This window comes from Alligator sinensis, unplaced genomic scaffold (genome assembly GCF_000455745.1).
Source record: "Alligator sinensis unplaced genomic scaffold, ASM45574v1 scaffold203_1, whole genome shotgun sequence".
Taxonomy (NCBI): Eukaryota; Metazoa; Chordata; order Crocodylia; family Alligatoridae; genus Alligator; species Alligator sinensis.
The window spans coordinates 1,590,824-1,617,542 of NW_005841949.1; the positions used below are offsets into that span (position 1 = coordinate 1,590,824).

General features: G+C 46.9%; 1 protein-coding gene across 1 annotated transcript in view; it reads right to left on the minus strand.

Moving 5' to 3' along the window:
• The window catches only part of VAC14 (Vac14, PIKFYVE complex component), a 197,998-nt gene that overhangs the window by 154,811 nt on the left and 16,468 nt on the right, over positions 1–26,719 (minus strand). Inside the window, exons 3-10 of the mRNA XM_025199766.1 lie at positions 24,367–24,534; positions 23,908–23,970; positions 21,677–21,784; positions 20,526–20,635; positions 18,700–18,806; positions 15,475–15,609; positions 14,462–14,614; positions 10,545–10,605 (exon numbers count right to left, since the gene is read on the minus strand). Coding sequence (XP_025055551.1) covers positions 10,545–10,605; positions 14,462–14,614; positions 15,475–15,609; positions 18,700–18,806; positions 20,526–20,635; positions 21,677–21,784; positions 23,908–23,970; positions 24,367–24,534 — 905 coding nt within the window. The remainder of the gene's footprint in view (positions 1–10,544; positions 10,606–14,461; positions 14,615–15,474; positions 15,610–18,699; positions 18,807–20,525; positions 20,636–21,676; positions 21,785–23,907; positions 23,971–24,366; positions 24,535–26,719) is intronic.

Below are 26,719 nucleotides of genomic sequence, written 5' to 3' on the forward strand. Positions count from 1 at the left end.
ACAGCAGATCAGCACGCAGTGAGACACTCCGATTACAGGAAGTGGCATTTGTAGGCCCCAGGGACAACACACAATTGTAAAAGTGCACATCATAGGACCACTTATCTGAATTTTCCCCTAAGCCGCTGACCATCTACTACAGTTGGGGACAGCTGTTTTGGCAGGCATGTCACAAGCTAGCCCCATACTCTTCAAGTGCCATGCCAATTCTTCTCCCTTTCTTGATGGGCTACTCTGCTTTCTGCTCCCCTGCTCTGTGTTCCAGGCCCAATTTATTGTTTTGCATTCTGTTTGCTGCCCTATATGTCCCGTCCTGTCTGTCCCCTCCCCAATCTGCTGGATGCCACCCACAGGCTGCCTGTGCCACTTGTGGCACCCATGCCATGAGCTGGCCACCCCAGTCTACTACATGGACATGGAAGTATATCATACCAGATGGAAAAGCTGAAACTAGAAGCAAAACTCAGAGCTATACCCCATGTCAGGCCAGCAAGGAAAAGGCAGTGTGCGCCTGCTGAAAGCCCAAAGAATGGAACAGCATTGCAGTCTGTTGAAATACTCTGGATACTACAGCTGTAAAATGCCAGGACTTTCAAGACTGAGAGGCACTATGCCACCTCTGACAAAAAAAAAGACGCAAGCATTTACATGTACGATCTCTCACAGAACAGAGCCCTGTGCCTTTGACATAAAAGATACACTGCAATGGGTCATCTGCAGTAGGACCTCTGTTCTACAGACATCATCCTCTACTGCCTATGTTAAAACCCCCAGCTCTGTTAGCACAAAAGCTACTGACTCAGATGGTCAGGGCCCAGTAATTGGCTACATAAGCAGGTTTAGCCCTCAGTCATAAGGCCATGCATCCTCTAAAATTAAAAAAGGTAGTAATGTTGCAAGTACAACCTCTAGGGCACAAAAACAGTCCCACCTAGTTACGCTTAACATTCTGTCTTCATAATCTGACATTTCTGCTTGCCTGCCTTGAACCTAGCCCAGTACCATGTTTTATCTAAACTCATTCAAATGTGCTAAAGCCACAAATGATTGATGGGGAGTGGGAGGACAGGTCTCAAATGGGCCAAGTCTTGAGTAGATCTATTCCATATAAAGCAATCTCACTTGCACAGATATTTAGCCGTTTTGGTTCAAGGACCTGGAATAGACATTTGGGTTTCCTCTCTCAGAAATTATGACTGAAGGGAAGAACCTAGGAATATGTTCCATCAGCCACACTTAAACTCTTCTTTCTGTTCTGGGCTCAAGCAACACATTTGGGGAATCATTCACCTTAGCCAAAAGAGAGAGATTTTATAGTTTCTCTCAAACAGTGTTTCAGTTCTATAAGGTCAAGAAAGATTTCCAGAGACTAGAAGCTAGGGTGACTTCCTAAATGTCTCCAAACCTCTGTCAATGCAGTTACAAAATAAGGTCCTCTCTGTAGAGCCTACAGATCTGTAATACGTGTCACATTTTTACCAAGATCCTCCCTGCACTCAGTACAAGTCTCAATATGCTTCTGGCAGCCAGACAGAGGCATGGTCCTAAATCACTATCAAGTGCTACTGCGAACCTGTGGCTAGGATCCTTTTTCAGCTGACAGAGGCCAGCAATTACTGTGAAAAAGGTTTTGAACTCTTAACAATATGCTTTGGGGTAGTGTCATTGTTGCCACAGGAACATGCTCAACAACCATATCCCAAACATTTAGACCTTGTCATTTTCTGCATTCTTGGATGGTATCTTCAGCAACTTGGACACAACATTGTGCAATTTTCTTCTCCTGAAATCATTCGTGTTGAGTAGGAAGGTTTGCCCCCTGCTCTCTCATGTTCTGCCAACTGCCTTGCACTAATGTCATAAGAAGGCTTTTTTAAGCTGTTCCTTTAATTTTGCCTTTCTATATTCATCCTTAAGTAGGCAGGGGATGGACATGTGCACTAAGTTCTTGGAGTAGAGTTAGGGCTAAGTGCTTAACTGCTTTTTCTGGGGTACCTTGGGATTGACAGCATAATAAATGAGAAAGTTATGGCTGCTATTGGGTTGCAGAGTTTCCTCTTCAGTTTAAAAGAAACAACCCTGGATTTATATACTTCTCCCCCTAGACTATCTGATGCATAATACACTGTTTGGAGCTCATCTTCAGTTCACTTGCCATCCTGATAAATACACCCAGCCCAGGGAAGCAGAAAAAAATATCAGACCTGCTGTTCTTTCCATGCTCACTTGGATAACAGTGTAGCATCTGTAGCTGGGTGTTTGCAGCTTCACATCTGTGGAAACCAAGGTCAGATCCACAGCAGGGGATCAGGGGGCCGTATTAAGCAATGGTATTAAATCAGGTCATATTTTGTCACCTTCAAGGAAAACAAAGAAAGGAACATACAAGCCAATAGCTGTCACCACAATCTCTGCCACACTTTCAGTTAAAGTTTTACTTTTCTGTTTAAAACCAACTGATTACAGACTTCAGGTGGAGGAAAGCCTGCAATCCCTGGAAGAGCATTCATTCCAGATGCAATCTCCCTTTCCCCAGCAATTCAAAGAGCCTTCCACTAAAGTTGAGATGCACAAAATGGGGTAGCCTTAAAGAAATAGCTGCACTCTTCATAGTTTTTCATTTCTCTTCTCTAGCCACACCTGAAAGCCCCCTCCCTTCCACACTCCACATTTCTTCAGTTTCTAATCCCATGCCTAAAGGACTCTGTAACAGCATTAGCCAAGACATCCCATCCATCCTGAGGGAGAGGAGGGAGGGAAAGTTGGGGAAGCACCCCAGTTCCCTAGGCCCAGTGAAGGGGATAGGCATTCTTCCCTTCACAGAAGCCAGATGGTGGACATTGGGGCCGGGAGTCTTTTGCCTTGAGGAATGGGATGATAATACCTGGGACCTTCGTTTTCTGGACTCTTCTTTTTTCGCATCAGAAGCGAGGAAGATAGACCCTGGCCATTGGGTGCTCTATTTTATCTCAGCACCTGCTCTACTACCTGAGCTAAAGCCAGGCCAGTGTTGATTAATGCTGTTCTCACTCTGCCAAAGATGTACTGACAGAAGCAGTTCATGCTGTGGGCACATTAGAGTAGGGACTGCTCATGGAATAAAGCAGAGAAAAGCAGGTTGTGAAAAGCAGGTCTATATATATACACCCCTGTCCATGGACAGATAAAGAGCACTGGGCTGAGAGCCTGCCCTGTCAGGACAGGGTGCCTTCCGATTGTGATTTCTCACAAAGTGGCTGCATTGCTAGAGCACATCCCAGGCAAGGTCCCCACACACAGTCCAGGGGCTGGGGGGGGAGGAAGAGACCCCCAAAGCATCTGCAAACCAGAGCTTCTAGGTTGTCTACTGTGCAGATGAGGGCTTCAGAGTGCAGGAAAGCCACCTCTGCTACCAGCTCTCCAGCAAGTGGCCTAGCAGCCCTGAACCACAGGTGCAACAGGAGCTCTCAGCTTCCAGGCTCCCTGCTGCAAAGCTGGGACTCTAAGCTTACACAGAAGTGGGCTCCTGAGATCTGTGGCTCCAAATCAATCAGCACAATAGGACTGCCAAGGACCTGCCACCTGCAGGAACTGATAAGAACATCAATCTCACTGAGCAGCTGTAGGATCCTGGGAGCTCCTGGCACAGGAGTCACTTTAGAAGTGTTTGGTCTCAAACCTATTCAAACTGAAACTACATTTCCAGGGAGGGAAACAGGAGTAGGAGGCATTTCCTCTGAACTAGAAACCCTGCTTTTCAGCTAGCTCCAGTCCTGAAGAATCTAAGCTAAAACAGCAAGTGGGATGACAAAGACCCAGGAAAATGTCCTGGCTACTATAATTCCTGATGCTCTGTGAACATCTAGTCCGAATAGCCAAGCACCCTAACAAGAATGCTTCAAGCTGTTGTTTATAAAACATTCCCCGCCCTGGAAATTAAGTGAATCCCACAATAATGTCTGCTTTGAGACAGATCTGGGCTTACGCAGGGTGGGGAAGCTGATTTAATGACAGTTAAACCCCTTGCTAATACCTGCCCTGTGTCTCCTGTTTAAAAAAGCTTAGGGTAGGCTTAGATACAAATCCCATGGCATACCCAGCTCTCTAATCTCCACTCAGCTGAGAAGCATCTTCCCCACTTTCCTGCCTGTTTGCCTCAAGCAACCCTTAATACCAAGAGGAGAAGTTACCCATTTGGGAGCAGAGAGCAACAGCTATCAGTGTAGAGGCTCAAAACCACTGGGAACAGAAGCCCTGCTCCCCAGAGGGTTCCTGGGTCTGTCCCTAGTGACTGAAATCCAGGCATTGCAAAGAGAAAGTATAAGCAGCACAGAGCTCAAGATTCAGAAGTAGTGGAGAGGAGGGGCAATGCATTAGGTTTATAATAGCTATAAGGATCTTAGAGCTGGCTTTGCCTCATTTTGCCAGCTGGTTATCAAAAGCCAGAAAACTACCTTCTTATCCGCTGCTTTGCTTAATATGTCACTCCTGATCTTTTCAGAGGAACTGGAGGGTGATAGGCACTTCAGCCTATGGTCCCTGGAAATGTCCAGCCAGAAAAAAAAGCATTCAAGTAGATTCTCTCTCTTCAGTCTGAAGTCAACTTTTAGCTTTAAAAAGTGGGATTTTGCACTGGAGTCATCACTACCCTTAAATCTGATGCCAATACTTGCTCTGATGCTTCAAAGGGAAGCAAAAGAAGTGATGTACCTTGGCAGATGTGTGATGCTGCACAGGGGAAAGGAACTGCCCATGACTGGCATACAGACAACTAGTTAATACTGTGAAGTGAGTCAGCTTATAAAGCTTTAAAGCATCTAAATTGTTCAGCACTTGCAGTATACCTGGGCTTGATGCCAGCTGCCCTTCTGGAAGCTTGCTGGAACCAGTATAAAATGCTTCAGGGCACCTCTCCACAGCAACATGAGTTGCTGCTAGCATCTCAACCCTGTCCTTGACCGTTTCCATCCTGGAGGGTCCCAAGAGTTTAAAATAAATGGATCTCTGTCAACTCTCAATTTTCCCATAGACCATGAAGAATTCTCAAACAGTAAACTGAAAGAGATTGGGGCCTGATGCCATCCACAGGCAATTCATCATGGCCAAACAGACCACTGGTGACCTGTAGACCTGTGTCTGAGAACAACTTCCCTACTCTTTAGGAAGATACCAGAATTATGTTCGGGGGCTTGGCCTTTATCATAAGTCATTCAATGCCCTTGGCCCAGGATAGCCAGTTGATTGCCTAAAACTCATGGATATCGGCTGGTCAACATATTTGCTCCTCAGGCACAATGGACCTTTCTATGTAGCAGTAAAGCTCGGCTGTTCAGGAGACTAGAGCTTTTCTGGCAGACGGCAGCTTCAAACTGCAAAACTTGGCCAAGAACTAAGTACCATCTCAGACCTCACCACCTTCTACTCTACCAGCCTCCCTTTAAATGCATTGCTCTGTGTGCGCAGCCTTAGAAACAGAGACAGAATGAATGTGTTACACTGCACATAGAGAGAGGGAACCTCATGCAACATGCAAGTACATCACTTAATGCAAGGGTGTCAAACTCTTCTGGCCTCATGGGTCAGATGAGTGGCACAGGGCCAGTTCACTGCCTGGATCACACCTGTAGACCAGCCCTGCATTCTGGATCCAGTATGTGTCCTGAAGTGGCTGGAGCGGGTGCCATGTATGGCACAGCTCTGCAGCAGCCACTCTGAGACATGAGCTCAAGCAGGTACCACATGCAGTACACAGAAGCATCGGGTGCCTCCCACATGCTGTCTATGCATCAACTCCGAGACCCATGGCAGCACTAGAGACTGAATTATAGGCTTCCAAGGGCTTGATCTGGCCCACAGGTAACTGGCACTCTGGAACTGATGTATGACTGGAAGGCATAAGGTTACTATGGCAAGGAGGGTGGGACAGGAACCCAGAACAAGAAGTTTAGAACCTAGAACCATAAAGTCTAGTAACAACAGGACTAAAAAGCATGTAAGAGACATCTGGCTAAATCATTCCAGAAGCCAGGGGTGGGAGTGATGTGTCAGATTATCCCATTCAGCTGCCTGGAAAACTTTGCAAGCAATGTCAGTGCAGAACGCAAAGGCTACAAACTCACCAACATTATGTCACTTAAAGTGACCCTGAGAGACTGGACGGTTCAAAGACACTGGTAACATCCAGCAGCTCTTTGGCAAATAGCTGTTTGTTTTATACTCGACAATAACTGCACCACAGCTGTCTCTCCCAGTGGGCAATATCAGAAGTAGTTGAGGGTTTTGGTGTGGAGGGCAACTGACTTGAATATATTTCCAGAATGGGACTGGGACACACAAGGCAGAGTATGAGGAAGCCAGCACTATGGAGATCAGATTCCCATGTCAACTATCTAGTGCAAATCAAGTGCCTGGCCCATCAAAAGAACAGCTCCCCAAGAAATCAGCTTTGCAGATTTTCCTAGTTTGGTAGGGATTGGTAGCAGAGGCTCCCTCCATCTGCTCAACTAGGGCTCAGAGAGGCGGCGGGCCCTTTGGGATTGCATTCAACATCTTGAGTTCAAGATCTGCTGGTAAAACTTGCATCAGCTAACTACCTGACATGAAGGCATTCACTCTGGTATTCCATAATTTAATGATCTCAAAGACAGAAGCCGAACCCAGGCCCTTAAAACCTGAGTCTTTCTTCAGCCCACATCCCTCCCTCCCTGAGAGCAGGGATCACTGCTTACTGTGCATGGGCAGCACCTGGCACATAGGGGCTCCTATCTCTGGAGGAGATTCTTGGTCCAAGCTTTATGACAGTATCAAGAGTTTATCTTTTTAATTTCAGTAACTTTGGACAATTGACAGCACTTCATGTCTAGGCAGTTTCCTGTTTCTCTTCCCCATGTGAAAGAAACATTCTGGAAAACACGTCTCCCTCAACACATGTGCTTAGAAGTTATTCAAGTGAGTAAGCTGGGAGGGGTTCCAAGCAATTTTGAACACAAAATCAAAATTCCAATGATCTTGATAAATTGAGGGAACGTGTCAAAAAATCATGATGATAAAGTTGAAACGCACAGAGTGCCAAGTACTACACCTGGAACAGAGAAGTCGAATCATAGAAGTAGGGTCGGAAGGGACCTTGTAGATCTTCAAGTCCGACCCCCTGCCTGGGCAGGAGGAAAACTGGGCTCAAGTGACCCCAGCCAGGTAGGCATCGAGCCGCTTCTTAAAGACCCCCAGGGTAGGAGCCAGCACCACTTCCCTTGGAAGTTGGTTCCAGATCCTAGCCGCCCTGACTGTGAAGTAGTTCTTACAGATGTCTAATCTAAACCTACTCTCCAACAACTTGTGGCCGTTATTCCTTGTTATCCCGGGGGGTGCTAGGGGAAACAAGGTCTCCCCCAAACCCTTCTGGTCCCCCCCAGTGAGTTTAGAGACAGTCACCAGGTCCCCCCTCAGCCTTCTCTTGTGAAGGCTGAACAGGTTCAGGTCCCGTAGCCTCTCAGTGTAGGGTCTGCCCTGCTGCCCCCTGATCATGCGGGTAATGTGCAGACACAACGGTAAACAAACAGGTAGTCAGCACTGAAAGATAAAGGATCAGAAGCGACAGGACTTGATACAGTCCAGTTGCAAACAAAGAAACCATTAACAAAAATATTGTATTTTAGACAGGGGAAGTAATTATTCTGTTCTATTCTGCCCCCGTGAAGAGTCAGCTGGAGTACTGGACCCAGGTTTGGAAACTGCACTCTAAAACACAGACTAATTGGAGACAGTACAGAAGAGAGCAGCAGTGACAAAAAGCAGTTAGGAAACTATGATTGATGTGGAAGTGTTGAAGGAACCAGGTTTGTTTATTTCAGAGGAGGTAAAATTATGGGGAAAACCAAGTCTTACAACACAAAAATGGTTATCAAAGAGGACATCTATTTTCCTTCCCTCAGTGGACATGGACAAAAAGAAAACTTAATTTGCAAGGAAGTTTTAAGTTAGATATTGGTGGCGGGGGCAGGGGGGGAAGGAGAGGGAGAGAGAGAGAGAGGACTATGTCTGTACAACATTATGTCCCAATTGCGGGGAAGCAATAGAACAGGCTACCCAGGGAGGGCACGGAGTCTCCTGCATCCAGAGGTGACCATAGCAGTGTGCGGGGCCCAGGGCAAATCAGCCCATGCAGGACCCCACCCCTGCTCCAATCCCAGACCTGAAGAAGCTGCTGCCACCATTGGCAATAGCGGGGGGTGGGGTGGGGGTGGGGATAGCAAGCAGCTGAATGCTGATCCACTGCGATGCTCTGCCCCGCGCAGCGCCCCCAAAGTACAGGGCCTGGGGCAGTTGCCCTGATTCACCCCTGCCTGCACCAGATACTAAGAACAGATTAGATTAGACAAATGTTTCCTGAGGGACAGGTTAGGTGCATTTGAACCCTATCACTGACTCTCTCTCTCTCAAGGTTCCTTCCAGGCCTCCATTTTTACAATTCTCCAATTTCAGTTTCAACAAGACTAAGTTAAATGTATGCCTAAAAGTGACCAAAGAACAAACCGCTTAATTGTAAAGCCATAAGCAGTGGCAAGGGGACTCAGACGCAGATATAGTGCCCCAAACAAATTTTTGCTAATAAGGAGGCTTCAACTGGACAGTGCTGTTTTGAAGGTATTCAATGGAGTATTGAAGTATTAAAGCTTGCAGCACAGTGACAGCTTGTGGTGGACTGGTGGTTCTGCAGTCTATTACTCAGCTATTATTCCACACAGCTGTCCCTCACGGAGGTAAGGGAGTTAATGCTCCCATCTGTGCAACCCACCACCCCATCTAGCACATCTAGACAAGTGAGCATGTGCCTCTTGCAGCGTCTCAAAACAGTGTGAGATGCCGCAATAGGCATGCCAAGAACAAAAAAAAAATGTTCCCTGTACTGCATATTTGCAGTGTGGGCTCTAAATTTGATACCTGGAAGAACACAAATTTTGGGTATTTTAATGAGAATTTGGGTTTTTTATCAAGAGAATTAGCAGTTTTTAAATAGGAAACAGCAGGATCTCTGCTGGTGAGGCAAGTGGCAAGAGCCAGGCAGAGGAGCCTGCCCAGGGCCAGCACTGGGGACCCAGCTGGAGGGCAGACGAGGTGGCTGACCACTTTGCCATTTGGGGCCAAGAGGACATGCTTTCACAGTTCAAAGCAGGCCACCACAAAGAGCACACCTTCTGGGCAATAGCTGCCCAGATGGCAAAGCAGGGCCACCAGAAGATGTGACAGCACTGCTGCCCGAAGGCCAACTGTGCAGCTATGGCCCACTGGTAGCTGGCCCAGAAGTGCAGCAGGCTCTGCTGTAGTGGGCCATATCACAGCCCAGGTGGCTGTGCAGTCCCTGTCCATGTGTGGCTAACACGCAGATATGGGGCCACAGGTACCCAAGAGGGCAGATGCTGTAGCAGGTGGCAGGTCACAGCCAGGCAGCAGCCCCCACTGCCAGACTGCTGCAGTGGGTAGAGGGTGCAGGGGACACTCTAGGTTAGGGCTGCTTCAGCAGTCCAGCTGGCACAAGGGAGAGTGTCCCCAGATACCTACTAACTGTCCCTCAGAAGGTCCTGAGGGCAAGTAGCCCTGAGCTGCTCACCAGGGCAGGTTTTTTATATTGCTGGGACCAGCACAGGGCAGGTTTTTATACTATTGGGTCTAGCACAGGTGCTGGCCTCAGCTGCTAGCTCCCCCTGGCTGAAGATCCAGGAGGAGCTGGGCAGGGTCAGTTTGGCCCAAGTGACACAATTTGCCCCACACCAAAGTATATGTTCAGGCACGTGTGCTGAGGCAGAAATCGCCAGCACAAATCCGTGCTGCTGCTATCTGAGCTGTTGGAAGTGCACATGCCTGCATGCGTGGATGCACCCATGGAGATAAAGGTTATGTAACTTCAGCCAGGAGGTGGAGAGCATGGAGATGCACATCAGTTATTCCTACTCTGGAATGGTGCTCATGAGAGATAGAGGGGGATGTTGAGATCAGTTCCACAAAGAGGTAATTAAGCTCCATATGTCAACTGTGTCCACTGCCTTTCCTCTCCCCCCCCCAATCCAGGGGACACTTCATTCACACCTCACCCTCTCCTTCCTCCTCCTATCGGACATTTCCCCAAATTTGGCTTAGATGCTCCTCTGGGAGAAAATGTCTTGTTTGGTGACTTGAAGGTGAAGGAAGTGAGAGTGAAAGATGAGACCCTGAGGAACCTGGGTTAGGCCCTTAAAGAACATGAGGTTGTTTCCTCCTTCACTGTCACCAAGACCTGCTCTAATTTCTTGGCATGTAAGGCAGAAAAATGAAAGATCTTACATTGTCCCAAAATGCACAGTTTGGCATATAGAAAAACGGCTGGAGAAAGAATACAGGCCAAAGATGGACCCAGCAAAGTCCTCCCTTGGACAGCTATGCCCAAGCAGCTTTATTTGATATGCAGGTCCTGCTGCTATTCTGACTCCGAGCCTACCACATCACCTTGACAATGTGGATAACTTCACCTATATCCCCCTCCACCCCATCCCGAGCAAGACTTCCTATGCCAAGCAATGTAACTTCTTTACCTGGTTACAGTGAAGACACTGGTGTTGCTGAAATTGGAGTCACTCGAGGTATCAAGGGAACCTAATGGAAAAGAAGTGGCACTGTAAGTGTTAAAGCAGCATGTCCCACATGACAGAGCAGGAGGAGGGGACACTGAGCATGCCTCAACCTGGCTGGCATCTGGCACAATACTGTCATTGGTTTGTCCTTTGGTCTTTGGGCAAAATCTTGACACCCCATCTAGACACCACTCCACACTGACACTGTTCACTGACCTAGTTCTGAATACTGTTACAGTTTCTTTTCCCTAGTGCCAACTACTGGAAGAAGTTAGTAGTAAGGACACTGGTCATCAGCAAAAGCTAAATCTACAGCTTTCCAATTTCTTGACACCAGATATTGCCACCAGCTATATGTCTACCCTTCAGATGTCACTCTTTGCAGAAAATGAACACAGCCAGGATCAAGGCTAGGAAACTGCTTTCCCAATTTCCAAGAGGGGAAACATTCAATCTTGCCCCAAATATAGTCTGTGGAACCGACTGGCAAGGATTGCTTTCTCACCTAAGGAAAGACAGGCCTACAACCATATGCAGATATATGAGTCCAAATGAAGGTGTTTGTAGTTGGATGACCTGCCCCAGTACCAAGTGTGGCTCTGACCAGTCTACTCATGGGCAAAAAAAAAGGGGCAAAAAAAAAGGGACGAAGCCAAAACATCCAAAAGGTTCTCTCACTCTAAACCCCCAGAACAGCCTCTTCTGGATCAAGGCCTGGCCCTAATGGGAGGGCTCAAAGTCACTGCCCACAGTCACTCCAGGGGAGGACAAGGCCTCTGTCAATTAAAATGTTAATATAACTACACTTACTCCCTCCCAGCAGCTTTCTGGAGTCCACTCGAACAATGCTTTACAAGCTATTGTGATTCTAGGTTAAGTCATAAAAATCCACTTGCTGGTCTACTGCTTCCCCAACCTCAGCTAAATGTAATGTCACCATTGCACTGTGTACAGCAGGGATGATCTACACTTCTGCTCTTCAAAGCTCAGCTCGTGATTAGCTCAGAATCACTGAAGAACTATGTGAGACAGCCTCTGCAACTCAGCCAGCAGCCTAAGGGAGGATGAGAGGCACACAGGGTACCAGTTTACAATAGGCTAGTAGCTTGTCAGCACAGGCCTGAAGAATCAAAGCTATTTTACAGCCCCTACTTGGGAAGGAACATCTAGGGATGTGCATTTTGTACAGAAAACCCACACGTCAGTATAAACTGGGTTACGTTTTACAACATCATGCCTGCTTTGACTGGGAATGAATTCCTGGGCTCTTGCCCAACTAGTAGGAATTCTGAACACCAAACTTCCAGAAAAGGATGGGGGTCATTTAGACACGGTCTCTGTGATCATCATTTGCCCAGCGCTTCTATTCACACACAGTGATGTTGCCACATCAGCAGCAAAGTAACAAAAGTAGGAGACCATTAAACGACAGTGTGCTGGGGAGAGCAGGGCAATGAGCAATTTATCTTTCATGCAAGGTCTGAGCTAGGGAAGCTAAAGGAAAAAAGAAGAATCAAAGCAATTAAGATCCACAAGGGCATTTTTTATTTAAAAGTTCCCCTGTACCTTTAAATCTGATTTAATAAAGTTTAAAAATTTTACAACCAATCCTCAGGAAAAGAACTTAATTGGGAAGGAATTTTTTTAGTTAGGGCAAAGCAATAATTTTACCTTAAAAAAATTTAAAAAGAGAAAAGAAAAAAGAAATATAAAAAGAATCTTATTCTTGTATTGGCCAGGAATCAAACCCAAGCCCCCTGCATGGCAGGTGAGAATTCTACCACTGAACCACCAATGCTCCAGCTGAAAGAAATACTGTTCCAGCTGTTTTCTTCCCAACTGCACATGGTGCACACATGGCAAAACTCAACAAGGATCAGGTTACAGTTCTGCTACAGGAATCTTTAGTATTGGCCTTATTTTAATAACTGCTGGGTTTCAAATTTTCAAGACAAGTAGTCTAAGGACCTTCTTTTTTAGTTTTGCTCTATATTTTGGTGCTTTTCCCCCCTCCTACCGGCCATTTTCAGACTGCTACAGGGAACTGTTTCTCCACAGTCCACTGGGGAATCATAACAAGAGTATAAAATACTCGGAAGAATGGACAGCAAATATAAAACTATCAATAGCCATGACTCAAATATGAAAAAAACTGTGAACCAATACTAGATGCCTCTGGAGGTAGGAAGCCATGCTGGGTACAGAAGAGATTCATCTGAAGTTCAAGCTTGCTCCCCACACTTTGGTGCATTAGGCTTGATGCCCAGGGCCTTAGCTTAGTGGTGCACTCCAGGAGATGGGTTTTAGTTTCTAAATGTTGGGGTAACTGGGCCTGGGCATTTCAACTCTGAAAATCAGCTCTGCCACCTGTGAAACAGGCCTGGGCCAGCATGTTACCTGTCCCAACCACAAGGAGACAGATTCTTGGGTTTGGTCCCAGAACCTACCCCTGACTATGAGTCTGGGACAACCTTTTTGCTTTCTTCCCCCCCCCCACAACTCTAAAAATAGAGATACCCCCATACTGAGAGGGCACTATCCGGTTTCCTCAATGCTAGCAGTAGTGTACTCTGAAATGTCCATAGTCTGAAATGTCCATAGTGAAGGCTCTACAGGTAGGGGGCAGTTGTGTGAGAAGTGATGGTAAGATTGTAGCATGCACCTATTTACAGAAAGCAAAACCAGCACAGCCCTGAACAGGCTAATAAGAACCAAACTGGAAAGGGATGTTGTCCATTTGAGATCTAAGCCAATTTTTGAAAAGCTAATTTTCAGGCATCTGGTCTTGCCCTTGAAGACCCTGTCAGTTTAAGGTACTACACATTTTCATTTCTCTTAAGAAAAATTAATTTCCCTGTTGCTGCATGCATAATCATACAATTGATCAGGGACAAACCACAAAACTACACTGGAAACTCTTTGGAGCAGCTTTGTTCTGGGTTTGTATATCACTGCATGCTGGGCTCCTAGCTGCAGCCCAAACAGATGCACACATAGCATACTGTTAGATGCACAATATTAATTGGCTAAAAAAGGTCTTCCTGATTTTCCAGGTGTCATATTACTGTTAAATGTCCCAGCGGCTGGCAGGTGGTAAAGTCTGGGAACACATTTACACATAGACATGGTTACTACTTGGGTTGCATAGACTATTAATCTATGCAACCTAATAAAATGACCACTATGACCAAAGTGCAAAGTAAGAATCATGTTTTAGACTATATGCTAATTATATAGCAGCATGAGAAAGTCAGACAAGCAAAATGTGAAGCAGTTCCACAGCCATTAAGAAAATTCAGGAGCAGCTTCCACAGGCTACAGCTGCATTGTAGCTATTTGACTTAACTCTTCAGGGCAAGGACTGTTGAGCACAGACTGCTTCTTTTAAGGAGCTGGCAAGTTATTACTCTCTACACCACTAGTTACTTGCATTAGGATAGTGCTTCGACCCAATCTGGACTGGCTGCTCATTGGGCTGGGTGCTGTACAAACACATATCAAAAGCACCTGGAGTTTTTGGCTGAAGGCAAAGTTGTGAAAGAGCACTTCAAGCGCAAGAAAACCTAATATTTTTTTCTTGCATTCAGCCTACAAAGGGACTACAAAGGGACCACAAAGGGACCAAATCCAGAGAGGAAGACGGGCTCAATTTCTTTGGATGGATCATCTTTCTTGTTCTCTCAGGTCAGCAAAACAATGAAGGCATCCATCTTGTACTTAGCAGGTGTTTTGCCTACAAGCCCAACATTCCTCCTGAGAGCGCACTAAGGTCCCACTCAGTGTCACTCTTCAGAAGCAGCCCTGGCTAACCAGGTCAAGGAAGTACCTAAAGGATAATTATCTAGCCCTTGCCCAAGCCCAGATAAAAAGAAACTCACCACTGGAGGGCACCTCAGGCTTGGAGAGAGACTCCTCTGAGTTGGCTTCTGTTTGCAGGCTCATGGATTGCTTGGCTTCATCTGTTTCATCATCTTCTGGGATGACAAGCTTCATCAGGCTCTGGTTACACACATTGGCCACCTCTTTGATGTCTGGGCAGAGAGGATGTAAGGAGCATTTTGATCTAAGGGTGTGTACTCAGTGCAGCATGTTGGATGAACCTATAGCAGATACCCACAACACAGAACCACCTGCCCTTCTCCTGGGTCAGTCACTCTGGTGTTCTGCCAGATGGACTAAGAACTTTTTGGGCACTTATTATCCAGGATGGGGATGAGAGGAGGAACAACAGTGAATCCTTGGTGTCCTACCTCAGCAACCCTTGGTCTCAACTAGCTGCTCCTCTGCGAACTCAGCCCCCACATACCACAAGGCCATAAGCTGGAAGTTTACCTGCTAAATCTGTACTAGGAGCAGCCAGTGCTCACATTAAAGTGGGTTAACATCCCATAAAGACGTAATGAATGTCCCATGAAGTGCACTGGGCAGCTCACACTTCTGAGGAAAGCCAGCTTCAGTAGAAGAAGGGACTATTCATACACTGGTGTCCTACTGCCCCAAGAGCAGCAGTGTTTCTATGCTAACCACCACTGACTAGTATCAAGGGCCAGCAGCGGCCCCATTACAAATGCAGCAAATGACTTGCTTCCTCCCCAGCTTTAGCCTCAAACATTTGTTCTTTACCCTTCCACAAGTCTGCCTGTGATACCTAGGCACAAAGGAAGAAAATCAGTCATCCTGGACACCACGACTCATTTCTACCCCAAAACTGTCCCTCCCTTCCCCAAACCTAAAAAGCCACAAGCAGCTCTTCAAGGAGCTTTACCAGTGTCACCCCAAATGCTGGTACACAGCAATCTGTGCTTGGCGAAGAACAGACGTCTGAGGGGAGCGAACGACACTGGAACTTGACAGCAGCCTCTGTTGGCCCTGATCTGGGTAGCAAGGATACTCTTCTTGCGGTCATCATAGGATAGACATGGCAGAACTGCAGTCAGGATCCCAGAGGAGTAGGGCAGCATCACCCGGCCAGCCAGCTGGATGAACTCCCTCATCCAACACATGGCCGTAAGCTGTATCAGGTCATCTAAGAGACATGGACCAAAGGAAGAGGTGAGGAAGAGGCAGACTGCTCCCTGCTGTTCAAATCACCACATGTTTACATGCATGAAACTAGAAAACAGAAGCAAGGTGTCATCCTGCTATAAAGAGAGAGAGAGGAGTGTGGGGTGCTCAAAAGGAAATTTGGAGCTCAAAAGGAGCTCAAGCTCCTTTCCCCCAGAATCCCAGAGTAACTGAAGGTTGCTTGATGACAGTAGTGAGATCAAATGAACACTTTATTGTAATCATTAGGCTTCAGAGTTTCCAGGCAAACTAAATTACTGAGGGCAGTCTGACATCAGTAGGCATTTAGATAAAGTTCCTAACTGGTACTTAGGCCCCAGACATTAAAAGGTATTGCACAATTAACTGGTTAATTGTGCAGTTACCTGGAGACCAGCTACACGTGCAAAATAGCTATCATACAACAAAAAGCTCCAGCCAGGTATAAAGTTAGTACTCTACTAACTTAATAGCTAGCTGCTATTGAGCTTTAATTTGCACATGTAGCAGGGTCTCCCCTGCAGCTTGGAGCCCTGTCAGCTGACAGGGCTCCCAGATGCCGGGGAAAAATGCCCAGATGCCAAATCCCAGATACCTAGTGTAAAACTCTCAGGCCTTGTGGATCGAGGCAGCCACAACCCCCTGGGGTCGGGGATGCATGAAACTCCCAGGTCCAGGTTGGGGATGTGGGAAACTGCTGGGGCTAAAGGATTGGTGCTACAGCAATTCCCCCTGACCCAGGGGTTTCATGTACTGGGGTGCATGGGACTCCCAGATGTGGGAAACCTGCTTCTTGCTGTTGCAGGGGGAACCCAAGACTAGGCTTCCACTGCACCAGCAATAAGGAATGATGGGATCTAATGCACAATCCCACAATCGTCATGCCTTTAGCTGCACTTGTAGAGGGGGGCCTTACACAACTAAGCAGCCTCCATAGTAAAGGTTCACACATAACCTAAGTCAGCCCCCACCCAGAACAGGGGAAGGAGCACAGGTCTTATGTTGTTTATACTCCACTTGATAAAGCAGGTGTCACAGGTGCCTTCCTGAAGACTTAGGCAAACAGCACTGCATTGGGTCACATCCAGGTGCTCTCCATGTCCACAAGAGCCAAGAGAAGAGTAAGTGCTTGTATATACTAGCATGTGCCAGCCAGGGGCTTTTAGACTGCAGCATCCTCTGCTAGCATAAGTGAACATTAGCGTAGGCAGAAAAGGCCTCTATTGGCATAGGGGGAGCAACCCAGGTAAGCTGCAACACAGCAAGCCAGGCCTTAGTTTACCCTGTTTCCTCCTGTGTTTCACTACATCAGTGCAGCCACAGCAGTGTCTGGCTGCAGTTGGGGTAAATCCCAAGAAAGAACAGACAAAGACATAGCAACGCTCTTCAAAATGCAGGGAGGGAAAGCCCCAAATTGCTACAGCAATAAATTGACAAAACCAGACTGGTTTCTAAGGCCTGGTCTCCACAGTTATATCAGTTTAGCTATAAGCATTATTTCACATTAGTATCAATTGGACTGAACACGTACAACTATGCTGGAACATCCCATTAAGTTAGACCCGGCTTACAGGCTTAGCCAATGTTAGTGAATTTACAAGCAGTTTAAACAGATTCACGGTTAAACTGAAACAAGTTTGCCCATGCAGGGGCCTATACACAATTCAATCAATTACAATGTTCAAGTGATTTAAGTTGAATCAGCATGACTTATGTGTAGACAAGACCTTTCTCAGACAGTCCCCAACATTACATGTGTCCATTCCCCTGTGAAGGTGATTGCCCAGTAGGTATCTATAGAATCCACAAGATGGCACTTTGCCACAGAGTGGGCTGTGACATCTCTGGACACTACAGAAACACCAGAGGCAAATGGGGGTGCTAAACTTTCAAATATCAGAATGCCTAAATCCATATAAAGGGGTTTTACTGGTAAAGGTGCTGAGCTCCAGCTGAATTCTCCTACCCCCAAGTTCTAAAGACAACCAACTGTTTGACAGCAGATTTGAACTGCATTTCCAGTGTAATAGATCAGCAACAGTGTAAACAGCAATAATGTGTAGGAGTAACAGCATGGAAGGCTCTGGAGCACTGCAGCCCACTCAGGAAGTCAGACCAACTTGCTCAGATATGCACTGCTTGAAGCCTTCTGACATCTGCCCATTCACACCTCTCAGCAGGGTTTCATGCATGTGACTCCAAAATCTTTCAGTCTAATAAATCAAGGAAGAACCTGTCTGAGCAGAGGCATTTTGCTGAGCATGAGATCCTCCTGATAGGGCAAGCAGCAGAACTTCTCACCAGAGAAGAGATCAGCATCTGAATTTGAAAAGTCTCGGATTGTTCAAAGGTCACTGTTGCAGGAACAGTTAACAGCCACCCCCCAGAGAAGTAAAAGTTTGTGATGCTATCATAGCACAATATCAGGCTGCTTTTCTGCTTCTGTCACTCTACTACTTGATGTTTGGGTGGAAGGGGCTATGGAAATAATGTGATTCACCAAGCATCACACTGAGACAAGTAGTACTCCTCAAGCTAATAGATGGAGGAACAAATTATGAGGTTCTATTATTGAATCAGCGAAGGAGCAGCTCCAAAAGGACTCTGTTGGGGATGCACCCTGCACCTACTGAAGTAAATGGGCAAGCCCTCATGGATTTCAGTTTGCAGACAGATGGAACCTGGCACAAAGTACTGAACTATGGGTTCCAGTGTCACTATGAAACCCATTCTCCTCTGGTCTTAATCAAATAATTTCCACAGGACACTGTCATTTCCATAAGGTAGCAAATTCCCAGGACAAGGGCATTTCTAAGTCTTTAATAAGACAGCTCATTTCCTTTATAAAATACATGTTCCCTCCCAAGCAAGACCTGGTGCTTGACCATGAGCAAGTCATGTCCCAGCCCCACTGCTTTGCTATTGCTTGGGTTTTTAGTCTTCTCTTTGGTAGAAGGAAAACTGAAAGGAGAACAAAACAGAGGCCTCTAAAGCGTTAACAGACTGGAGTCGTGAATCAGAGGTTTTGTTGCAGTACTGATTCCAATGCCCAGGCTCCATTTCACACGCTCACCAGAGGCCTGACAGTGAATCACTAGAATATTGGCCATCTCTGCAAACTTGACGCTGGAGGGATTCTTCTTGATCTCCTTAAGGAATTCCCCAAGTGCTACTTCACACCTGCAAGAAGAAAGGACATTCAAAAATTATCTTGCTCTACAGAAACAGAGGACTACATAGGCCAAACTCCTGAAATCAATGAGCCAAAGCTTCACCCATCACACATGTAAAGCCTCACTGACAGACAAGCTACAGCAGTCGCCTGCACTAGCAGTGGTAAGTACCCATCCTAACAAACATTGTGCTAATTTTGCTACATTACAGATTCTCTTTGGAGTTGACTTGAGATATCTGTGCTTGAAGGAACTCCTCATGTGAACTGTGGTGTGGCTGCTCTCACATTAACTACACAAAGCAACTGCATCCCCTCTAGCTGAAGCATCAGCAGCTCTCTCAAGCATCAACTGACACCCAAAGTGTGCCAGCTGGATCGAGCTCAGGGGGTGAGAGAGAGAGAGAGAGAGAGAGAGAGAGAGAGAGAGAGTGTGTGTGTGTGTGTGTGTGTGTGTGTGTGTGTGTGTGTGTACGTACACACAAGTGGGATTAGGGACAACATTCAATATACATATGTTACAGATCTATGCTGGCAGAGCCTCCTAGTGGGGAGAGAGTTCAGGCTAGCAATTTTTCCTGTCTCTATAGTGCCTCTCGCTTCTTAAACTGTGTCAGTCAAATTGATGAAAGCCCCGTCTGTAAAGCTACATGTGCATTAGAACAGCAATACTGGTATAACAGCCCAGGCAATAGCTAAACCACAATCTGACACTACAGTGAAGACCAGCTCACTGCAAGCTCCTGACCTCACTGACCCAGTAGACAAATAATTGGCTCTGGGTCCATCTTCACTGCACAGCTAACTCAGGAACTTAACCAGGTTTTAGCCCATTCCTCTTGCTACCCCCAACACAGAAGTCTCCAATCTAGCTTTGCACAGGCTTCAGCAGCAAGGTCATTGGCCCGGCAAGGGGTGAAGGCCCAGATTCCGTTTTCATTCAGGCTGAAACCACCCCATTTTGTTATGGGGAGGCAGAATAAGTCACTCCAGTGCCAAGAGCACTCTAATGCCCTTACTACAATTCTCCTGAAGGCCAAACTGACAGAGGAAAACAAAAGCTATGAGCACTAAAGCACAACTAACGAGATGATCCTAGACACATGCCAAGGCAAGTGAGGAAATAGTGGGGACAAATTATGTGCATAGGGCTTTGCCATGGGGTCATTCCTACCTCGGCTAGGCCATTCTAGGGGCTTATCAGGCAGGCTAACTGTGCCCTACAAATGAGCCTAGGCATTCTGTACAGGTGTGAGGGAGCCATGAATCATAGTTATAATTAAAAAACTACATCCAGGGATGATTATTTAATGAAGTCTAACTCAAATGTCACTGAAAAACAGGTGGCAGATATGAACCATATGCTGTAGGTATAAGAATGGTCACTTCTAGCTTCCCCCTGCAGAATGAAGACTGGTAGTTGTCATTCCCTGCTATAAGGGGGCATCTTATTTCCAACAACTTTTTCAACACATCAGCACTCAACTAAGTGATGTATGCAGGGAGACAGCTGTAGACAAACTCCTACTGCCAGATGCAAAACCCAGAAAGGTACCAGCTGGGGACTAGAGAATCTCAGCAAACTACTTCTCTAACTGATTCCTTGTCAAGTAGCATCCATAAGATTTCACTTGAACAGAATCACCAGCCCAGGAAAGCACAGCTTATTTCAGCACGGGCTTGGTAGGAGATGCCCATTCACCCAAATGCTGCTCCTCTAGACTCACATTTTCCGTATTTCTTTGCTGTTGTCTCCCAGGATCTGGAAGAGGCCATCCAGGATCTCCGGCAGGTAATCCAGGAGATTGATGTCAGGTACAGACTCTAGCACTAGGATCTAACTCAGAGAAGAATCAAGACAGACAAAGAAAAAGTCCTTGAGAGTTGCAGGGAAGACTAGAAGCTAAATAAACCAATCAACACATGCCTATCTAGTGAGACGGGGAGGGGTACGTAAACCTGGACTACAGTGAGTGGTAGTGTGAAGAGTAAATGCGCCTCAGAGCAACAAAGTGGTTGCTTAGTGCACTAGGCAACCAAATCAGCAGTTGAAAATGCTTTGGCTCCAAGCCCAACAGTGCTACCAAATCCAAGGCCCTCCACAACACCTTCCCCTTCTATTAACAGGGGGGCACTTACCTAACTTGGAGGCACTGAAAGGCTTGTTAAGTTCTGTTACTCTGAGTGTACAGAGCTCTTGGGCAAAATGTTAACTATCTTCCTTCCACAATTCTGTATGCAGTTAGTAAGGGGACTGGGGAACATTACACAGTCTCCACAACCAACTGCAGGAAACACCCAATGACTCAACATAAAAGGAAGGGCAGGGCTGGAAGAATTGCTGGTTTGCAAGTAGTTCAAGTTAATTTATTCATCTGAACACACAAAGGCTGTGCATCTTACTGCTAGTGCCTGACAGGTGCCTAGATCAAAGATCTTTGATTCTGGATGCCACCAGATCCTTTGAAGGGTGCTACAAGGTGTGAGGAGATAAGCAGGTAAGCCAGGCTAAGGCTTCTGTCTGCCTGGACAATCTTCCACCCTTACTGCCCAAACTCTGTGCAAGGAAGTAAGCACTGAAATACATAAATTTGTATTTGAAATTGGATGCCACTCAAGTTATGGAGGGGTGCCTTGAGTCCAGTGTGGAGTACCCTGCATCCAAAAAGCTTTGACCACTGGCGTAGATACTTGGATGATAGGCATGTTACAAAATAAAACTGCAGCTATATGTAAACAGAGCTGCCAGGGTTTGTGTGAGAATTTCCATGATAACCTGTGGGGAGCTGAGAGGTGGTCTAAGATATAGCAACCTGTGCACTTGATTGAGCCCTGGCAGCGGAGAAGCTGGCACAAGCATTATGCCACACGTACCTACCCAGGATATGATGAACTGCCGGGCATACTGGTTGTTTGAATAAATCCGCTCCCGCAGTAGGGGGATGAAGCTCACCAGATCAAACTTGTTACTCTCAGTCACAATGTCCTACAAAGTCAACAGAATCGCTAGATGTTAAGACAGCACATGCCAGCACTCAGCCTATAGCAGCACTATCAACAGCTAGCCCCAGCCTCCAGTGTAGGAAGAGGGAGATGAAGAGGATATTTGAGAAATCAACAAGCCACCAGCAGATTACCCAGTGCCAGGAACAGGCAAGATCTCACAGCAGTTGGCCCTCAGACCAAAGGAACACTGGCTGATCAATTAGGATAGAGCTGTCCAACTGGTGGCCCACCAGGAGTTAATGCTCCAGGTGTGATGACAGTCAGGGGGCTCTGGGCTCTCACTTCTTAATTCAGGAGGCTACTTCTCACCCCTCTTTTGAGAGCCAGGCTACCTGGGCTGCTGGAGGTCAGGTAGAAACCAGAAGGGTCACTCCCACTGTGCGTGGCTTTGTGCAGCATGTGGCCTAGAGGGCATGCAGCCCTTCACAGTCCAAAAGTTGGACAGCTGTGAATCAAGACACAACCTACTAGACATTCAGTTGACAGTGGCTGATACCTGGTATTTCAGAAAAAGACAGACCTTCTTTCATAATGCACCAGTCCAATGATCTAATACCAAACAGAAGAGATTCCTCTGTGTAGGCACTGATCAGCAAATTTGCCAACAGCATGTGACAGAACCAGCCTTCTATGTAACTAGGTGTTGATGGCCATACCATTACCAGGTTCTTTTTAAGTTCTTCTGAAGTACCTGACTATGCCTTCCTTCAGTAGTGAATCCCCTGGCACCTTCCCCTGACACTGCAAAGGAGAATGTGAGAGTATGGACAGACTCCTCACAAAGTAGGTAGCGCTGAAGGAACCTCTGTATCTTGCTGTTCACGGGACAGAGAACAGGTGCTGAGCTGGCATTTAGGAGCAGAGCAGGGAGCTGGCAAAGATCCGTTTACCCGGAGGAGTAAGAAGAATGAACTGGGAGTGGCTGGAGGCTTCCAAGACAATTACATTGCACATAGAGCAGGAACTAGAATGAAAGGCTCTTACAAGAGAAGACTGCTCTGCTCTTTGGAGACAGCACGTTCACTTACTTATCTAAGGAGCCAACAAGAGGGAAGTGAAAGAGGGAGAGATATCATTCTGTATCTTGGAGGGGAAACACAGCTTCATGATCCTGCTAAGCCTGGCCTGGGCACCATACTGTGGGGCCAAGCCCACCAAGAAGCATTTAATGAGCACTCGCCTATCACTGTATTCAAGTCAGCCACTCCTTCAAACCATTCACATGTTCCTTAGGCAAGGTTCTTTGAGTAGATGTGATATCTTTTTTATTAGACCAACTGAGCAGTTGGAAAAAAGTTCTCAGCAAACTTTTGGGTGCAGTCCCCCTTCTTCGGGCATAGGAAGTCTCTGCTATTCTGAGACTCCAAGGAATGAGAGAAGCTAAAAAAGTGTGACAGGATGTCAGTGAGAATCTAAATAGGTAGAAATTAGGAAAAACAAAAGATAGAACAGGGAAGGAGGAGGAAGCAAAAGCAGGGCTTCTCTTTACTTTTAGCTTCTTTCATTCCTTGGAGTCTCAGAACAGCAGAGACTCCCTATGCCTAAAGAAGCGTGACTGCGCCCTAAAGCTGGCTAAGAACTTTTTTCCAACTACTCAATTGGTCTAATAGAAAAGATATCACATCTACTCAAAGACCCTTGCCTGCCTATGGCCCTAGACCAACATGGCCACAACCAAAAACCCAGCAATATGCTCCTCAGACATTAGAAATCTTAGCACCAGGAAGCTCTCCCAGAGAGCCCCAGCCAAACAGAAAGGGTCCAGGATTTATGTACGCAATGTACATACCACCCTTCGCAAAAGGCTCAGGGTGGCTTACAGCAAGTTTGGCAACAGTCACATGGCAGCACTGGCTGGCACAGCCTCACAGAAATGATGTATCCTTAGCAAGATTCACCTATACAGGTAAGGGGTGAGCCAAGTCAGCAATGCAGGTCCTCACAGGCAGGCTGGGCAAGCATAAACACACAAAGGTGTATTTTGCAATGCAGACCCACCCACATATATATATATTAATAAATAAATAAATTAAAAACAACACACCCTCCCACTCCACAAAAGGCCTCTGAAAAGGCATCCCCAAGGTAATCAGCTGACAGTACCTTGAGCAATCGGTCCAGTAGTTCTGAGCCACTCTTTACATTTGGGTCTGGATCAGCAGCAAGCTGTAATTCACAAAAATGAGAGTCAAGTCAATGTGGGCTCTAGGGAAGATGCATACACATTGTGCATTTGGGCTGTGCTGCCATCATGTCCCAGATTGCTATGGAAAAGCCAAATGGGAAAGAACAAATATCAGATGCCTGCAATGATTGCTCAGCTTAGTCACTTGTTGGCAGCTTCATTTTGGTCTAGAAGTTGAATGAGTTTGCAGGAACCAGCTGAAGAGAGACACCTGCAAGTGGACACAGCTCGAGTGAAAGGCCCCCCAGGCATGAGAAGAAGGTTGGAGGATGTCATCTTATGAGAACCATAGGTCTGCAGATGTTCCTGCTAACTGTACTCACCTGAAGCTACTCTCAGTTGGGGTGGGGAGGAGGCACATGGACAAAGCTTCTTACCTTGCTTAGGCCATCAAACAGCACATTGAAGTGAGGCAGGACAGAGCCCCGGGCCACCTTGACAATGTTGTACAAGGCCTCGCAGGCATAGTACCGCAAACGGCTGTCAGCATCATTGAAGCACGTCAGCACTGGCTCTATCAGCTCCTTCAAGTACAGCCCAGAGTCCTGGGGGCAAAACAAGAGAGGGGCTCAGAGCCAGCGCTCGCAGACAGCTTGAAGAGGTAGGCTTTTTGTGGTCCACCATGGCACAGACATAACAGGTAAACATGCTTCAGCTAGCAGCTCTTCCAGGTGCATGTAGATGACACAGGCTGGCCCAAACTTATGTTACTATGATTTACAGTTCACAGAGGGTGCCATCAGATTTAGTCCTGTGAAAGCCTTTGATTGGCTACAAGCTGTGAGCCTCCAACACAGGAAACCTTTGCTACATCTCTTGAACTGATTGCATGTCACTTTGGCTTCCAAATAAGGATGTTGCCATCCTTACAACTGCCTTTAACCAGCACACTTGGAAACAATCCATGAACAGGCAAAGGCTTGAGATGTCTTCAAAAAATAAACAGGGTCATTCCTGAAAATAGAGACTTCAAGAGATACTGGCTGCATCAGAGGAGACCAGACAAGGTTCCTTGGGTGAATATGATATCTTTTATTAGACCAACCCAAATGGTTGGAGAATAGTTATTAAGCAAGCTTTTGGGTTCAAAAACCCTTCGTCAGGCTAAGGAAGCTTCAGCAGTTGGTGTGTGCTCTTCCTGGATGGAATGAAAAGGAGGAGACCATGCAGCTGAAATCCAATTTTGAGTTCAGGGGAGATCAAACAACTTGCTCCACTTGTAATTCAAACCAAAATGTAAAGCTAGGTTGAGGGAAATGTTGTTCCACAGGTTGGCCTTTGTGGCACACTGGGTACTGAGTAACCAGTCCCCTGATGTTACCCTACTGGTATATCTGACCATTGTTCCCATATAGGTGCCATGTCTGACCAAGCAGAGAGCTCATTTTGAGGAGGCATCCACTGCAAGAACTGGGGGCTCAGGGTCATGAGATTCATAAGTAATTTCTGAAGTAATTTTCATTTATTTTAGTCAAATTCTCTCTAAACACCTCCAAAAAAGCTAAGGGTGCTTGTCATAATGAAAATTATTTCCTTCCATTCATCCTCCCCAAGAGATTCCCACCCACCCCTGTGAAAATGACTTGTGCCACTTTCTGAACACACCTGGGAATGACTAGTGTGTGCCATAAAGGCCAATGCAGCCGAGTCAGAAACAAGTTTCCATCCAAAGACCCTTCATACCAGTACATACAGTCTTGCCAATAGGGTAAACATTCAGAGTAAACATTCCTACTGAAGTTAAGTCTTTTGAAGCGTTTTTGCAGCGATTCTCAGGCAGGTTTGATTACATAATATCTCAAAATGAAGTCTTACTCTCATATATTTTATGGGGGCGGGGAGGGGCAGCCACACCCCTGCACCCCCAGTGCACAGTTCCTGCTGGTGGCGGGAGCAGCAGCAGCAGGCGGCTCTTGGGGCACTCCTGGCCCATTGCAAGCAGAGGTCCCTGGGTGTCTGCAACTCCAGTTGAATCCAAGGAGCTGCACACGGTGGCAGAGCCAGCTTGGCCCAGCCCACTAGCATGTGCCTTCAAACCAGACTACGCTGGCTCTGTGCCAGCACACGGGGCTCCTGGCACTGTAGGTGGGGGCCATGTGCCACTGGGCCAGGCCAGCTCCATACCTCCACAAAGAGTTTCCAGCACTCTAATAGGAAGCCATGTGGAAGCATGGAGCCTACCCAGCCCAATGGCACACAGCCCGGGAGTTGAGGGGAGTTGTGCTCCATTGGGCTGGGCAGGCTCTGTGCCTCCATATGCAGCTCCCCGCTGGAGTGTTGGAAGCCCATGTGGAGGCACAGAGCCAGCCCAATGGCACACAGCTCTTGCCTGCAGTGTCAGGACTGTCCCATGTGCTGGCACACAGTGGGCTGGGCTAGGCAAGCTCCGTGCCACCATGCGCAGCTCTCGGGATTCAGCTGGAGCCACAACCCCCAGGGGGGCTCTGCCTGCAATGGGCCAGGAGTGCCCCAAGGGCCTCCTGCCTGCAGCTCCCACCAGCAGCAGGGGCTGTGTGTTATGAGGGGGAGGAGGCACCCCATACACCAGGGGAGGGCAAAATGCAGCCCACTGGCCAGATGTGGCCCGCCAGACTATTCTATCCGGCCCGTGGGGCCTCTAAAAAAATTTGCTATGTTAGTTCTGAGGCAAGAACTCCTTTCCAGTGCATCCAATAGGTTTAGCTATTATAGTGATTCACTGTCTCAGAAGAGGGAAATTAAAGGAATTAT